Source organism: Anser brachyrhynchus (genome assembly GCF_964034855.1).
Source record: "Anser brachyrhynchus genome assembly, chromosome: 29".
Classification (NCBI taxonomy): domain Eukaryota; kingdom Metazoa; phylum Chordata; class Aves; order Anseriformes; family Anatidae; genus Anser; species Anser brachyrhynchus.
Window position 1 is genome coordinate 1,606,909 of NC_137722.1, and position 17,388 is coordinate 1,624,296.

At 43.9% G+C, this 17,388-nt stretch overlaps 2 protein-coding genes across 2 annotated transcripts in view; both read right to left on the reverse strand.

Moving 5' to 3' along the window:
- The window catches only part of HOXC10 (homeobox C10), a 9,617-nt gene extending 6,674 nt beyond the window's left edge, over positions 1–2,943 (reverse strand). Inside the window, exon 1 of the mRNA XM_080570527.1 lies at positions 2,057–2,943. Coding sequence (XP_080426653.1) covers positions 2,057–2,840 — 784 coding nt within the window. The 5' untranslated portion in view covers positions 2,841–2,943. The remainder of the gene's footprint in view (positions 1–2,056) is intronic.
- A 7,936-nt stretch (positions 2,944–10,879) lies between these two features.
- HOXC11 (homeobox C11) lies at positions 10,880–16,023 on the reverse strand. The gene is made up of 2 exons (XM_080571007.1): positions 15,000–16,023; positions 10,880–13,680 (listed from the first exon to the last, which is right to left on the reverse strand). Exons 1-2 carry the CDS (start codon positions 15,673–15,675, stop codon positions 13,448–13,450), a joined length of 909 nt encoding a protein of 302 aa, XP_080427133.1. The 5' UTR covers positions 15,676–16,023; the 3' UTR covers positions 10,880–13,447.
- Positions 16,024–17,388: the final 1,365 nt, after the last annotated feature.

Genomic DNA, 17,388 nt, shown 5'->3' on the forward strand with positions numbered 1-17,388 from the left:
GGGCTTTGAATTTGGTCATGAGAAAATCCTGGCACCAGCAGTCGGCCAATATTTATGTCTAAACTGTAAGAAAGAGCAAAGCGTATCCTGCGATTGCAGCAACGTCCTCCGCACTGCAAGAATGCCAGCTTCGGGAAATTCGCTTACTAGAAATAAAAACTTTATTTGGCCAAATGCACCTTCAAAATCTGCTTGTGTGACATGGAACCACTTTCGCATTTGCAGAAATCCTTTTATGTTACCAAGCCCTGGAAATCCCCTTTGAAACACTATCTTCCCCCAAATGCTTAAATTACATTAGAAAGATCTCTTACCTTCTGCACGAATAAAAAACCTGGTTCAACATTAACGAAAACTTAAGCTATAGCAGATTTTAAAATGAAACAACAGCAGCAGAAGCAAACAAAATCCGCCCCAAATTGGATCCAACCATTTAAAAAAGCTGCAACCGACACGGAATAGGTTTTAAAACGCAAATATCTGGGAAATCACTTCTTGCTCCACGCACCCATTTTAAGTTTAACATCTGAACCGAAAGAAAACCTTCATCTTAATTTCTTTATTTCTTTATTTCCGCCCCAATTACAAATCAAAACCAATATAATCTTGCTTTCAGGTTAACTCCCACCAAATCCTGTCTTGGCATGGATTTTGCAGGCGCTTTGTGCAGATAAGTTTGCAGGGGTTTTGATAACCTTGACTTTGCGTTTTTGTGTAATTGTAACTCAACTGTCAGATAATATCATTTCCCTTTGGATGCCGAATGCTTAAAAAGGGGGGTGAAAAACGGTGGTTCTAGGTTCTGCTTTTAAAAAGGCCAATTTTAGAAGGGGAAACGCCAGAAGATGTGTTCTGCTGGTGCCACAGAGCCCAGACATGTGTGCATGGGGCACACACGACCCACATGCATGCAGCCCTGCATGCACATACAGCGCTGCACACCCCAGACATCCTCCTGCTGCCTGAGCCCTAATTATAGCACAGATCCTGACACACGGCGGATATTTTCATCCACATACCACAGGCAAACCATGCAAGCCGTTGCTTAGATCTGAGCAGTATTTTCTACCAAGAATTCTGCTCCAACTTATTAAGGAAATTCAATCCTTCCATTCACATGATCGCCACTTATTGACCTGAAAGAAGCCCCTGAATCCACCTAGCTTCGAATCAGGACAGGAACAGACCCGCATATTCAAATACACATAGATTTCCACGCATATGCAATCTCTACAGTGAAAATAAAATGTGGTCAATGAAAGCCTCTTTTCAGACAATCCCAAAGTTAAAACATCTGCTCAACACACAGAAACATTTTTCCCTTCGCAAACAAGACCTCAATTCGCCAGGAAAAAAAAAAAAAATCTTTTTCCTCTCTGAGTCTCAACGAGCTTCTAAGCAATGAAATGAACCACAGTGCACAACTCCAGCCTGAGATGTTTGTAACTGCAAATTAGACTCCATGCATTTTCTTTCCTTTTCTTTTTAACCCATTTCCCGAGATTTAACACTGAGCAAAGCCAAAGAAGACAAATTCGCTTAGCATACGGAAATAAAGCATTTGCATAGAAAGCGATATGAAGGGAAGGGGAAAAAACAGGGTTCATCTGCCTTAAAAAACACAAAACCCCCCAAAGAACCCCTCCCCCAAACAAAACCCAAGTCACTGCGATATCAGAGTCTTTGCAAAGCCACCTAATCTCAACACATTCTGCAGCGTTGGTTGCAAGGACATTTCTTTTTCCATAAGTACATGCACAGCAATTTTTCTCCATATAAACAGCGAGAGGACGACTTTTCAAATAGCTGACTGCTCTCTCTCTTTTTTTTTTTTCCTCAGCTCTAATACATATATTTTTAAGTTAACGTTTCTAGTAAGAATATATATATATATTTCAAAAGTCAGCAACAATAAACAACATTATTATGCCAATCTCTGGAGGAGAAGCTGGCAGGATAGAGAGCACATTACTGCATATTCGTATTACTGGTCTTATTAGCTATGGATGATTACTAATTGCTGAAATTAGCTACTGATAATGAATGATTCCCTTACCTTTTGCTTCATTGTCAGAATTGTCAGTGCTGGTGTCAGTGTTTTTATTCAGGTCTTTCTCTGCTTCCGAAGGACTTATTTTGGGTGCTGGGGCGCTTTTTTCTGTTTTAATTTCGTTCGTGGATGTGTTCTGAGTATTATCTGTTTTTGTGTTTTCGGGGAAACTCACTTTAGCCACCGGGGGCGGCGGAGGAGGTGGAGGAGGTGGTGGTGCTGGTTCCAGATGCTCATTCCTTGGGTTCAGGCTCGCCCTGGATTCAAAACTTGCCTCAAACTCATTTGGATTGCTGCAGTTTGACGTCTTCTCCATGGAGGGGTAACCTTGGCTTGCTCGGTAGTAGCTAGGAACGGGGACTTCATGGTCATTTAGGCAAGACTCAGGCATTTGGTTGGGGTAGAGGGCTGTCTCTGTGGCATTTTTAGCTCTTTTATCAGCGTTATACATACAGCAAACATTCTCTTCCTTGACATTGGTTGGGAAGGAGCAGGATGGGAGCTGTCTTGCAACAGGTTGCTCGATCCTGTACGTATTTTTGGGGTCACACCAAGTGTCTAGCTGAGAAAGGTAAGATGGATAGGTGCTGAGAGACAAGGTAGCGCTATTCACCTCGTCCCTTTTGGAAAGAGACGGGATAATTCCACAGTTCCTCATGACTCCGCAGCTGAAATCGCTCCCAGGCTGCATGTACATCCCTTGGCTGGAGGAATAATTCTCCCCTCTACAGGTACCGGCCAACGAGTCCATCAAAAACGAGTTAGAAGTCACATTGTTGGGACATGACATTTTCAGAGAGGGTTTTTAAGGAGGAATACTCCAGCCAGGGGCTGACATCTTTTTTTTAGGGGGAAAAAATATCAAGCACCATAATTATCCACGCATCGGTCCCCCCCCCCACCCCCCCCACGTGATGCCCAGGCCAATGAGGATTGAAAATGGCCTTGATGATTCAGACGGGGCCGACGTCACGGGGGTCAAGTTGTCGGGACCGGGAGCGGCACCGTGGAGCAACAGCGACATCTGCCAGCACCGGGCCGGGACCTTCACGTTGAACAAAGGCAGAGCCCCGCCGCCCCCGCTCCCCTCCCGCCAGTTTGTTTACCAACGGAGCCACGCGTGGAAAGGGGGCGAAGGAGGAAAAAAAAAAAAGCGAGGGAGACCCCCCACCTTTTCAAAAAAAAAAAAAATCGCGGAGGAAGATTTTTGGGGAAAAAAAAAAAAAAAGATGATTAAAAAAATTGCGGAGGAAGGGGGGCAGAGGGTGAAAAAAATATATTTCTATTTTTTTAAATCTCAGCTCCCCCACTTCCCTTTCGCCCTGTCTCCGTGCCTTCTCGGAGTTGGCTTTTTGCGCCCCAAAACCGATGGCGATTTTTAATTGTTGCCTCCCAACGAGAGGACCCCCCCCCCCTTGTCCTTCCTCCGCTCGGCTGCGCCGTCCCCCCCGCCCCGGGCACGGGCGAGCTCCCCTGGGCTCAGCCGGCTGTTGAGCTGCTTCTGTTTCTTGCTCTTTTAATTCTAATTAAAACTATTTTGGGGTCGGGAGTGGGGGGCTGGAATTGCTTTGGGGGTGCAGTGGGGTGATGCGCTCTGAGCCGCTTTGCTTTGGCTGCTTCGACGGAGATGTGGGAAGAGAGGGGGAAAATTGGGGGAATAATTCAGAGAGCTGCTTGCTGCCCTTCAGCCAGGCATTTCCCCGAAATCCTGAAGCCCAGGCTCCTTAAGCAGGTTGGAATTTTCCCAAGCAGCATTTTTTTTTTTTTATGAAGAAAAAGACAATAAAAGCCTAGGTTGCCTTTCTTATTTCCCTATTTTCCCGCAGCAAAGCAGCTTCGCCTTTCCTGAGCCTGCAAAGACAGCTTTTTTTAATTATCCACTTTCATTCCGAACTGTCTTAAGTTTCTGGGCTAAAATGGCATGTGTGGTGTCGTGCACAAAAATTCCTCGTGGAGGGGAAAAGGGGGTCGAATTTGCTCAAAGGGAGCGACTTTTCAGATGGTGAACTGCACGAGTGCGGTGCTGTGGTGGGTTTCTCCCCTTCTGTCTGTCTGTCTGTCTCTCCGTCTGCTCCCTCTTTCTCTCTGTGTCTCTTCAGGAAATAAGAAGGGGGGGAGAAAAAAACCCAACCTGGGACTCACTAAATATCGTGCAGAAGGATTGGCAAACTGAAACTTTCCCGTTTTGCTAGGATTTTATTACTTTTTTTTTTTTTTCTTTCTGGGGAGATTACACGAGGAAAGTTACTTTTCTCTCCAATATTTCCCCTCTCCTCTTTTGTGGCGAAATTCGCTGCGATGTGAACTCAGGTTGTTGTTTTCATTTAAAGTGCACCATCTCCGAGCAAGATTTGATGCCTTAAATGCGACGGAATTGAAACCTTCGTCGTTATTGTGTTCCCCCCCCCCAACTTCTTCTCTTTATTGGGTGTTTTCTAGATCGCGTAGCCATTAAACTCTATAGTTTTTTCATAATTTTCCCGGCGTGTTGCTGTGCAGGCGGGTGAGCTCTGATTCTAGGTGAAGCGGCGGGTTAGGGCAATCGCGAATAAATGAATAAAAAGTGTGATAGCCCGGAATTTCAAGATCATTACGATTAGAAAGACACGGGTTCAGAGTCACTTTCAAGGGAAACAAAAAGAAAACGCCACCTTTCATAAGAAAAGGGAAAAAAAAAAAAAGGAAGAAGAAGAAGAAGAAAAAGAAAGAAAGAAAGGAAAAGGGGGAAAAAAAGAAAAAAGAAAGGGAGCAAAATCGTGGAAAAAAAAAAAGTACATTGTATCACAGAAAGTGGAACTTGACCGTTTGGGGTGATTTGTAACGGTTTAGAGTGAAGTCCTGCTTAAATATTCTCACGTCTGCAAACCTGTTTTCCCAAAGATTTTCAAAAGCAGGGCTGTAAAATTCCCCTCGACTTAACTTTCAAGAGACTTGCGGGTCTTCTCTCCGCATCAAGTGGGACAAGTTTAAATATCTTAGGCCGAGAAAGCCTAAAAGTGCATAATACTATTTCGTGTGCCCTCTTCTCTAGCATAGTAAAAGCTTTCGTAGGCTTCAGACGCCATTTGGTTCCCCTGGAAAGCTATTTGCGACTTTATTGCCTCTATTTGTGTTATCTGCATAGGTCTTTTTAAAACAGTTTGATAGAAATCGTTCAATTTTATGATATCCAACGAAAATTCCACATAATATTTATAAGCAAAGAATAAAACTTTAGTATGGGAGCCAATATTTTCTCATTTATAGGTGATGAAATTAAAGACCAATGCAATTTTGCATTATATTGCTTTTTTCCCCCGGTTTGATTTTTTTTTCCCTCTTCTACTTTATTTTTGCAGCTGATGTGGCTAGCCAATAATTTATGCTGCTCAGTCAAACATTTACACATGTGCATTTTTTGGGACACCAAAATTTGACCTCATAGTTTCCTGTATTGTCTGCCTAAAGATTAAATATGTTTTCCTGATTTTTTCGCCGTGTATTCTGGTGTGCTTTTGTCGAAGGAGATATTAACGAGTTGCACGGAGCACATCAGAGGGAAACGTGACATTAAACAATTCGAATTTGCTTCTCCGCAGAGCCAGGCGCTTCACAATAGCATCTCAAGCAAACCTCCCTATCCAGGTTGCTGGAGAGAGAAAACGGTGGTGGAAACCTCATCTTTTATGAATGTGTAAATGTTGGGAGTATAAAACAAAGATTTACACCGTTCACAGGCGTTTTGTTTACCAGTTTTTGCCAGCACAAGCTACTGATGCAAATGTTGGGGAAGGGTTGGAAGCCTCTTCCGCAACTTGCTCATCAGCATCTTCGGGAGCAAAGGGGGCCGAGTAAATATACAATCAGATTGTTCATAAAAATATTACACGAGCATATTTCACGACTTGACCGTGATGTTTTTTGGCCATGGAAAAAGAAAGTTGACGTTAGCAAGCAGCACAGAGGCGTCTCCAGGAGACCGAATATTGTTTAAAGTTAAAAATAATTAGAAGTATGATAAACATGGGTCATTAATGGAAAGAGAAATAAAATTCATCAGCCTAAGTGGAACCCCCGTTGGGAAAAATGCTTTACTCTAATTACAGAAAATAAATACGAACAAATGCTATTAAAACTTAAAAGGAGAGAGTCTACCCGTGGTAAGGACTTTAATAACCTACTTTGAATTTTACACACTTTTCGGGGAACAATATCCACGCTAGACGGCCGCGCACCCGGGCTGCCAGCCCGGTGCTTTTCCTCGAAAGCTCGGGGCTGCGAGCGGGTCCCGCAGCAGCCCCGGCCTTTCCCCCCTTCCCCATCACACAGGGCACCCCAAAGTGGGGTTTGCCCCCCTTGTTCCCGGCTCCGAGGGGAGGATGCTCGGAGCGGGCGGCCCCCGTGTCCTCCCATTGTCCCCAGCGCCGCAGACGGAGCAATCGCCCTAAAACATCCCCAGAGCAGCGCCCGACAGCCCGGGGAAGCCAGGCAGGGGCGAGGGGAGCAAGGGGGAGCAAAAATGACAGCAAAGCCCCTCTTGAGCCCGGGAGTACATAAACGTGTACAATTGCCAAGACAAAGAATCTCTCAGACTTCCACCTAATATTTTACCTGTCCCCTTCTCAATCTAATTATTTAACCGTGAGTTATGTGGAGAAAGTACTTCTTATGCCCATTGTATTTTTTACCAAGTTTTCTTACGTTTTTATTACAAACATTCATTTTCGCTTCGAGGAAGTATTTGGTAGCAACACTTTAATGATTACCTTAAATTTGTATTTCTGCCCGGTATTATGCCCCATGTTGTAGCGGAAATAATTCTGATTTATGACAAAGTACACTGGAGTACAATAACAGCGATGCAAAAATAAAACCCACGCCTTTATATGTTGGCTTAGAAACTGTAAACTATCACCACAAGAAATCTATCAAACTTTACAATCCCTCTTACCCTGCTTCCTTCTTTCTGAGTAACTTAAGTCAAAGAATTATGGAATGATATTATGTTCCTTGAGGTGGTATTGAAAACCGCGTTCGAGATTTTCTACCCCCAGCATAGCAGGCTGCAGGCACCCAAATACTGGTCTGGGTCCGGACCCCTTCCCCTGCCTTTGATCATGAGGACAAAATTTGGAAAGTGTAATTCATCTATAAGAAAGAGCGGCGAGGGTGACAGAGCGCAATAATGTGACACGGGGATTTTGGAAAAGTTTATTCAGTGCTCAAGTGTTTCCTTTAATTTTCCAACCGCGTTAACAAACTTAAATATTGCCCCCCAAAAAGGGGGAATTGTTTCTCGCAGAGGTGGGGAGGTCCGTGTGGGAGCTCTAAAAATGTGGATTATTGCACGTTTCGAAAATTAAAGGTGTTTTTGTCTGGGCAAGGCTCGGGCCGCGCTGCGGTTTATAAGCTGAAAAAAACCGAAGCGTTTGATGGAAATGTGGCGCAGCTCGGGATTTCGGAGAGCCCCTTTTATAAAGTTAAAAAGCGAAGTTGAAAGAGGCGAAGAGTAACGATGAAAGGTAAAAATTGAAAACAATGAAGGACGTGCTAAAATGTGGCTCTGCTGCTCTGAAAGTTAACAGCAAACCTCAAAGAACTCCTATTTTACCCATATGACGATAGGAAAATGATTTCTTTCAAACTTTGTTAAAACGCTGATAATTTAACAGGCTTCTTAAGGCGTGTTTGAAGCAGCAACTCCGGTCTGCTGAGCGCTTCAAAATAAACATTATTGTTTCAATTACAATTTTAACAGAATATGGAGAGCACCACGAGGACAGACTGTTAACACTCCCGTTTCTCGTCGAAAAAGAAAAAGAAGCAATTGGAAGAAAAATCTGAATAAAGACAAATTTCACACCTATAGCATTGGAATAACCTGCGGATAATGGAGCCATAGCCCGAACGCTTTGTTTTGCACGATTTGCCTAAAATTTGAGGCTCTCCACCTTCCAAACGCAGACACCGCCGCAGAGGTCGAGACTGCTGAGAAACACATGTGCAGAGAGAGAATTTTATTTCAAAATCCCCGGAATCCTCATTTATTTATTTTTTCTAATTTTTATTTTCTCGTACCTGAAGTCCTCAGCCTGGAAGATAACCTCGAATATCTTCTGCTTTCTTAATCACACGCTGGCTGCAAAGCCCAGCGTGTGACACAGAGTTTCGGCTATTTTAGCCGTCATTTGTACAGTCACATACGGTTTATATCAAACACATCTTTAAAGCAGAGGACTGCAGATTTGCTTAAGCGTGTATCACTTAATTCAAAGAAAGGGATTAGGCCGCTTTTTAACAATTAAAACGAACGAATTTACTTTGCTACTTGTAGCACATAAACAATTGTAATGTTTACATTAAGTCTTCCCCCTTTTTTTTCGAAAATGAATAAAGTTTTTTATGGGCTCCATCAGCAATATGCTTCAGCCTAATTCCTCAACTCCAGATAAAAAAAGGCTTATGAGGTTGCAAACCACATTCTCGTGGTTTCATGTTGTAATTTAGAAGTTATCAAAAGCAGAGGAACGTGCTTCAATCTAACATATGCTGTGCATCCGCATATTCCCCAACTTTATGAAAGGCGTAGAAGCAAGGCCTTAATGAGCCGCCATTTTGGGGCAAAATAATATAAGTCATCATTTCATATTTTTCCCGGAAAGCAGAGGGGCAGCGCAGCCCTGCAGCCCCCCCCCCCCCCCTTCTTCCCAGTGCCCTATTTTTTCGGGGGTTACTGATTTTTTCTTTGGGGGTGGGGGGAGTGGGGAACTGAAGCACAACTTTGCAAACGCTTTGCCTCAAATCCGCAATTCCTTCCCCAAAGTTTCATTCCTCGCCCCCGTCCCCCCCCCGTCCCCGCCGCCCCCTCCCTCCCTTGCTTGCCGGTGGCTCTCCCATATTTCAGCAGCAAACTCGCCGCCTGTCCCCCCCCGGCAGAGTGGTGCTTCAGGAGAACCGATTTAATCGCCTCTCGCCGAGGTTATGGGCCACCAGGGTCCCTGGCAGAGGGCTCCGGGACTTGGGGCGAGCTGCCTGCTTGCCTCTATCAGCCCTGCCTCTCCGTCGGGACCAGCTATTGCTCCTATAAAAGTTCCTCGTACACAAATAAATGAATTCACCCTAGGATCCACAGGCGAGGATTAGCTCAATTGATGGTCGATTCGAGTCCACTTGCCAAAACCACTGGCTTTCTTCTTCGCCTTTTCTAATCCCAGCTCTGGCCAAGTTGCAAACCAACGTCAAACCCATGAGGAAAGTGCAAATGGTCAAAAGGATGGATTTCCCCTCATGGCTGTTGTTTGCCGCTCTTGCTGAGTTGTTCAGCTGAAGTTGGTTATTTACATGCCACTAAAGAGGCTTCGCCTTTAGGACGGCTCTTAGCGCACCGTCAAGGTTACGTGCTCCTGCCCGGGGCTCTGGCACCTTCAGGAGAGGCTGCGTGGGGTCGTGGGGTGCTGCGTGTGCAAGTGGGTGCGTGTGCAAGCGAGAGTGGGTGTGAGCGGCCCCGTCCAACACCAGGAGAATCCCTGGACACTTTCATCCAGCATTTGCAGCTCCTGCAGCAGATCCCCCCCCCCCCCCCTCCAGCCCCAGTCCCGCTTTTCTTTCTTTTTTCTTTCTTTCTTTCTTTTTTTTTTTTCAGAAATGGAAATGATTTGCTTTGTATGGAAGCCAACATAAGTGAACATTATTATCCTGCAAGAAGCCAATTAGAAGCCTGCCCCCTCGCCTCCTTCCCTCTCTGCAATATTTCACAACAAAGTAAGCCAGAGCTGCTTCCAATATGTTGTGTATGAAATCCAGGGAGCAATAGGAAACAGGTTGGGTTGGTGTGTTTGTACGTCACATGGAAAGGGCCTTCGTAATTAGTCTGGGTGTCATTAACGTAGGCACTAAGCGAGCTCCCCAGCCTATGAGGGAGGCTTTATTGTGATGGACATCCGAGGTAGGAATAAAGTTGTCTGATGGAGATGCCTAAATGCGTGCTGGGAATTAAAAAAAAAAAAAAAAAAAAAAGGAAAAAAACTTGTAAAACTTTTACGCCAAACAAAGTTATAAAAACTTTTCATGCGTTAAGATATCAAAAGGTTTATAACAATAATAAAGAGTGTGTGCCGGGTGTGTTAAACCTGCTTCGAGATGCATTAAATGCTGCACGGCTGAGTTAAATATTAAGCATCATAAACGCCACACAGGGTTCAATATTCGGGTTTGGGTTTGCTGTTTTTTTTTTTTTTCTTTTTTTCGGGGGGAAACTGTGGGTCCCCCCAGGCGACCCCCCCGGCTCCCTGGAGGCGGGGCGGCCGGGGAGCCGCGACCCTCTCTGATTCCTCTTTATTACGAAAGGGTTAAAGGTGATGGACTTGACTTTATTGAAGTTCAAAGACATCAAATATTCACATTTTTTCTTCCTGTGGGTCTCACTCCCACCTCTGCTTCCCCGGCCGGGTTCAGAAAACCCCTTGCAGCGGCCTTCTGCGGTTAACAGGGAGCCGGCCCCAAAACCCGGCGCCAGACCCTATATGGCCCCTCCATATAGGTGCATGTACCCCGGCCGGCGAGATACATATGTCTAAGCCCTGTTTCTGCTTGTCCGCTCCCCCGGCGTGGTACCCAAAGCATCCTCAGTGACCCCCCCGTCCTCCGCCAGCCCCTCCGCCCCCCTCCCCAGAACATTAACAGCCCTTTTCCTACATGGCACTGATGCTTAATGCTGCTGTAAACTCCCACATGGTCTATAAACTTGGATTTTACAACTAGCATTCCATTTTAGCTCGCGAAAACTTTGAACTAGGCCTACAGTTTCATTGTGCTGCAGTTGAACTGGAGCCTTGGAGAAGGAGGGGGGGGGAGAGGAAAGGAGGGAGGGAGGAAAAAAAATTCCCTGGGCAAGACTCCCTTATTTGTTTACTATTTACTGCGGAAGTCTTTTCCTTTAGCCAGACGGGGTAATTAAGAAAAATTAAGCTGTTTAGTGCTGCAGTCTTTATTACAATGTCTAGACTAGCCGCTTTTGTCCGGACAGCCGCTGCTGTTACGGAGCATTAACTGCCGCTTCTGACCTCGCGATATTCACCTTATTGCACCTCTCTTTGGTTTTCCTAACCTTGGGAAGGTTTGGCAAACACTCATTAAAGAAAGGTGCTTTGGGGGTGGGCGAGCAGCCCCCTCCCCACCCCCGGTTTCTTCAACGCAAAGCTTAGGCGAGATTTCAGGCCGGGGACAAGCGTCCTTTCAGCCCGCAGGCTTTGCAAAAATAAATAGAAGCAAATAAAGAAGCGCTTTGCCATCCTCCAGCCCCCCCTCCATTTTTTTTTTCCCTCCCTTTCCCACTCTTTTAATGAGAAACATGCCTGCGAACATCCTTTCAAGATCATATCGTGGCGTAAGGAGGACGGGTCTATCACGAAAGCCGAAGTTGGTTTTCATTTATTTGCGCGGAGGGGTGTTTGTGTGTGTGCAAACTAAGAGCATTTTTGTGGGTTATAATTTTTTTCCCTACCGTTGTCAAATAAAATCAGAAGACACCATCAAAGTGTTTTCATTCAACAGGGTTGTATTTAAAAGCAAGTATGAGAATTTTACAAGAACACGCTCAATGGATGGGAATATAATGTGTTGTTCCTTTTGCTGTTTTTTTTTCTTTTTTTTTTTCTTTTTTCATTCCCTCTTTTTTCTACCCCTTCGTCCATATGCACAATTCCATCGCTCCACATCAGAAAGCAGGAGACTGAAAACCTCAAACATAACCCCCCCCAACCCCCTAAAACAACCCTCCGAGTTGTTGTATTTACACAAAATACATGCACCACATCACCAACGGCATCTTCTGGATTTCTTTGTCCTCGAAAACGTTGTGTAGCTTTCAGACGCTGCGAGAAAAAAGTCATTTTGCAAACACAAAAAAATCACTTTTATGCCCTGTGCCTGGGAGTTGAACTTGTTTTCCTTAAGCAGGAATTTAAGTACTTGACTTTGCATTTGTGCTTTGTAGGTATAAGGTACGTTATCCTTGACTTTTGAAAATGCAGCTTGTTTCTTGGTGTAATTAGAGTTTCTTTCCTTCTTTCTTTTTTTTTTTTTCATTTTTTTAAAAGAAGACTAATATACTGTTCTCATGAAAATGCAAAAAGATTAACTACAACCGGAAAACAGAGAAAGACATCTGGAGCCAAATTCAGGGTAGGATTACTGGGCCAAGAAAAATCCTATAAATTTCAGTTCCGTGATGAACACAATGAACTCCACAACAAAACGTGTGCTCCAAGGTGGAGGTTTCATATTAATACCAGTCCTATTAGAGCAGATTGCAGCGAGTCACATGAATATGGATGATTATATTTCTGATATGCATTCAGGTATTTAAACTCCTATAGAAGAAACCCACACCACAATGACCGCAAAGAGGCTTTTAAGAGAGGAAATTCTAATAAAATGGTCAAATAAAATCATAATGTAGAACAGCTTGCAATGTCTTTATTTGCCACAGAATTTCACAGAGTATCCCGGGGACTCACTTTACATACACAAAGATATTTTTTTTCATTATTTTTTTTTTCAGGATTTTTTTTTCTCTCGATGTTCTTCGTCTCCCATTTCCAGGAAAAAAAATGCACTACGAAATTTATTTACAAACCATTTCAGAAACTGTTATTGCAAATGCGTTTTCGTCTGGATTTTCCCGCCTCCCCACTGAAAATGTAGAAATGAAACTGCATAGAATATATATGTATATATATATACACACACTCACTCCTATATATATATATGCATATATATTTATATATATAAAGGGTGCATGGGGGAGGTGGAAATAATGATCTTCCTTCTGCTAGGGACAGATATTTAAATGAGGTTTCGACAACAACTCTTGGCATGGAGAGCAGAACACAGATGACCGGGGTGGGTGTGAATGTGCACACGCACACACAAGGACACACGTCTGTGTGTGCATTCTCACCCACACACACACACACACACACGCACGCACACTCACCCCAGACGAAGTGATTTGATCCTACAGGGAGACTTTGGCCGCTCTTGTGATAACACAGCTGCATACTGAAATCACCGTGGTAGTAACACACAGCACTGCGATTTATTCAAATGGACAGGGTGCCTAAATAATAATAACAATAAAAATAATAATAATAAAAAAGGGAATCCCAACCTGTTCAGGCAAAAAAAAAAAAAGTTAAATAAAATGTTCATGGAATTCAAGTCCTTTAAGCGGTTAGGTAACTGAAAGAAAAATTCACTCCTTTTGTTACTCTGAACTGTCCCAGACATACAAATGTAAGTAACGAAAAGGCTTAAACTTTGAGGTTGCTTTGTCGACTGAAAGGGCAAACCCATGCTTGCAACTGTTCCTTCCCAATACACATACACTTCACCAGCAGAGGGGATTTGAAAAGATGTTCACAATAAGGGATTTCCAGAGAAATACTGCAGGCGGTCTCTGCTTAATTTTTTTTCTTTCATTCTTCTGTTCTGAAACCAAATTTTAACCTGTCGGTCAGTGAGATTTAACATCCTAGACAACTGGAGCCTTTTTTCTTTGTTTATATAGACATTGAAGAAAAATTCTCTCTCTAGCTCTCTGATCTGGAATTTCGAATAGGGGCACCTCTTCTTCCTCGTTCTGGGAGCACCTTAAAAGAACCAGAAGGCAGGGTAAATATCCTAATGCAACACACAGACTCATCTTCACAGCTGACCACATAGATAGGGGCAGAGTTAAGTTATTAATGCACGGGAAGATATCTTCCAGCAGTGAGCAGTTTGCCTATTGTTAGTGGTAGCAGAGGTGAGGTTACACAGGGTCTTAAGGACTGCGTTGCAATCGCTTTCCCACTGCACGGGGTTTAATCCCAGAAAAGCACACACATGCAGGCATTTTTCTGTGCAGATAGATTATTTTAAAAAGAACAGCCCGGGACTGGAGGCAGCAGACTGTTGGAGCAGGCTTTAGAGAGGCTGATTGCTGGAAAGAAAAAAAAAAAAAAAAAAGAAAAACCGAGAAAAAAAAAAAGCCCACGCTCAGCTGCAAATCTGTTATCTGTATAGAAACAGCATGAGCAAGGTCGGAATTATAGGAACTAGATATTATGTTCCGCATAAGTTTTTGATTAACTCCAGTCCTCGCCACACACGCAAAAAAAGAATCAAAGTAGAAGAGAACTTAGCATCTGAGCTGCAAAAGGGGACTTTCTGCTGATCACGAAAGCAAATAGGAAAACAAAACAACCCTCCCCTCTTCCAAAAAGAGCCCCAGGCTGAACACTAACTTGCAAAGTTGCCTGGATTCAGCATTTAAAACGCTCCTCTAAGACTGCCTAGAAATCTGAGTGCATGCAAAAAAGAAGACCCAAGCAAAGAAGCACGTAAGTAAAAGCCCTTCCTGACAAAAGCTAGACGCTCCACTAGGCTTGGAGCAGAATAAATGCCACTTTAAACAGAAAGTCTAAGAAAATGCTCAGCTCTGCCTGCAAATTCTGCAGCTCTCCCCCCTTAGCAGCACACTCCCACCAAGAGAAAAGACTCACCATACAGTTTTAATTAAAAAAAAAAAAAAAAGAAGAAGAAGAAGAAGAAAACATCACTCTGCATGCATCTTAGTGCCTAAAAGAAAGCACAGGCAGCTAAAGTAGTGTTCTGCCCAATTGCCTTTTACCCTCAGCAACCCGGGACCAAATCCTTTTAAAATGCTCATGTAAGTTCATGATCAAAGTTAATATTTGTCACGATGGTGTGCTTTTAAAATTTCACAGACTCTAAGATACTGTGTCTGCGCCTAACATCTCCATTTTTTTCAAAGAGCTTTTCCCATCGTAAAAATTCTTCTCGTTGGAAGAAAGAGCTTTGTAGGTTATAATAAAATCCTTTGAATGCTTATAAAACTCCACATAAAATTTGACCGACAAAACACACGGGCTAGTCCCTTAACCTTTCCATTTACTGCTCTACCTACTCGAATTGCTGCTTTTGCTTCCTTCCTTGTTGACAGAAGAGGACGAGGCTGAAGACCCTGGATTTGTGTTTTCCTCTTCGTCTTCCGGGTCTATACCTTGGTCTCCGCGGGATGACAGTGCATTGGGTTGGGAGTCAGCCTCCAGTTTGCCCTCGCCCTTCTGCAGGCAGGTCTCAGCCGGGTTTTCCGCCCCGCAGTAGGCATTTTCGAAGAAGCGGTCGAAACCTTGGGGCAGGACAGTGTTTTTGTTCATGCTGGTGTAGAATCCCGTCGATGCCGGGTGGTTGGAGCTGGGGTGGTGGTGGCTGTACACGCTCTCGTTTTTCATTAGCATTTCGGTCATGGTGGAAGGCGGGATGCACTCTCTATGCATCAGATCTTCTGCGGAATAACACGACGCGTAATTGCTTCTATGGTGCCATTTACTTGAGGGGTCTAGACCATAGGAGACCTCTCGCACGGGCTGCACTTGCGAGAGGTTGGTGGAGTAAGGGTAGGAGATTTGGCGAGAGGGGGCCTGTGGCAGGAAAGATGACACAGTTGAAAATTCAGGGACGTAATAGGTACAGCTGGGGAGGTAGAGATTAGAAGCGCAACCTGCCCTTTCTCCAAACTCAGCACTCCTCTCTTTACGCGACTGAGAGCAGAAGTTGCCTAGATTCACTGAGTTAAACATCTTTCTCCTTTTCTTGCTCCTATAGATAGATGTTTTGGATCCGATGTGCAGAGGGGAAAAAATTTGGGAAGGCAAGATGACGCGCTATCCGTCTTAGTCGCTCCGGAGGACACGTGATCCAAAGTAGATATTGTCATATATCAGTTTGGAGCACTTAGATGCGTAGGAGTGGTTCACTTAGGTAAGATCTCAGAGGTTCAAACGATTGGTTTTCAAACACCGCAGAAACATTATGAAAATCAATTGCAGATTTGTATTCATTTTCTTGAAGGCACACCCCTTGTAAGCATTCAAAGCAGAACAAGTACAAGGGGTGGCTTGTGAAGTTGCTTTTTTTTTTTTTTTCCTCCTTCCTCCTCTCCTTCCTATTCGGATTCTGCTTTCTGCTTCTTTTCAGCGGGGTTTGGAGATGGGGTGGGGGCGATTTGGGCTGCGGGGGGGTGGGGGGGAGGGAGAGGGAGGGTCTTAGGGAGCTCGGACTGTGTTTTTCCACCCTTTTTAATATTTTAATTACGGTGATTACTATAATTTATTATGATGATTATTTCTGTCCTAGCCTCCTCTTAGAAGTGTTCCTGAATAGACTTTAGGTAGCTCAATATAATCACAGGGAAAACGCTGGAGACGCCTAAGTAAGTTTTCAAACATTTCTCAAAATCTTGCTGCAGGCGTAAACGCGCAGCTCTTCGTACAGCTGGGCTGCTAAATTATAAGTAAATCTCTCTATCTATCTATCTGGGAGTGAGGGGGTTGGTGCTAATTAACAAGCTTCTAACATACGCTAATTATGTTGATCTCTATGTGCACATCAACTATACATCAAGCAGGTTGGCACGGTTTATAGAGAATATACCATTTAAGAATGACAGGGTGCGGGGGATCGTGTAAAGTTTCAAACTTTAAAGTTAAAGCAGGCCTGCCTTAATGACTTTTGATATCGAATTAGTCGTATATCAAGGAATAGAACAAATGAATTAAGTCAATGTCTAATAAATATTCGAAAACCTCCTTTAATGTTTTGTTAAATATTTATTAAGTAAGAGTGGCATATTGAATATTTAATGCAATTGTTTATTGTCAATCAATGAATGTACTTTCAGCAATACTCTCATCATTTATTCTTCCAGCTGAATTAAAAAAGATATTCTTATTAAAGTCATTTGTCTTCTCTCCCACGCCCCGGGAGCCTCCTCTTTCTCCGTCCTCCTGCATTTTGACACGAAACAAACAGGGATACCGAAGTGCTGCCGGCTATTTTGCGAGTTTTGCCAACAATTCTTAGGCGGAAAAAAATATATATAAAATTAAAAATCCCCAACCCCAAAAGTCAAACCCCAAATCCCTTCTGCAACCCCTCTGGAAGGTGCACCTGAAGGACGCGCAGCCTCCGCGCTGCCAGGGGTGCGAGGCTCAGCCTTCGCCTTCCAAAAGTCTTCCAGGGACAGAACCGTCTGCGATACGCTGCAACAATTGGGCTCGAAGTGGGTTTTCACCTGGCTTAGAAATCATCTGCCGGAGGTGGGGATGATTATTCCCAGCATTTTTCTGTCGAGCACAGGCGGCTGCATTCACCTCCAGACGAAAATATTGCAGCGCATCCACCCCTGTTTTCTTCTTTTCTTTACAGGATGCCACTTAGGGATTTTTTCTTGAATTATCCCCTTTTAAAACGGCCAGTAAAAGGAAGAATAAATACAAATATTGAATCGCCCG

Coding starts and splice junctions, on each gene's coding strand:
- HOXC11 (XM_080571007.1), bottom strand. CDS start 15,675: ATGTTTAACTCAGTGAATCTAGGCAACTTCTGCTCTCAGTCGCGTAAA. Junction 13,681..14,999: donor AAGCAAAAGCAGCAATTCGA/GTAGGTAGAGCA, acceptor GGTTCTTTTAAG/GTGCTCCCAGAACGAGGAAG.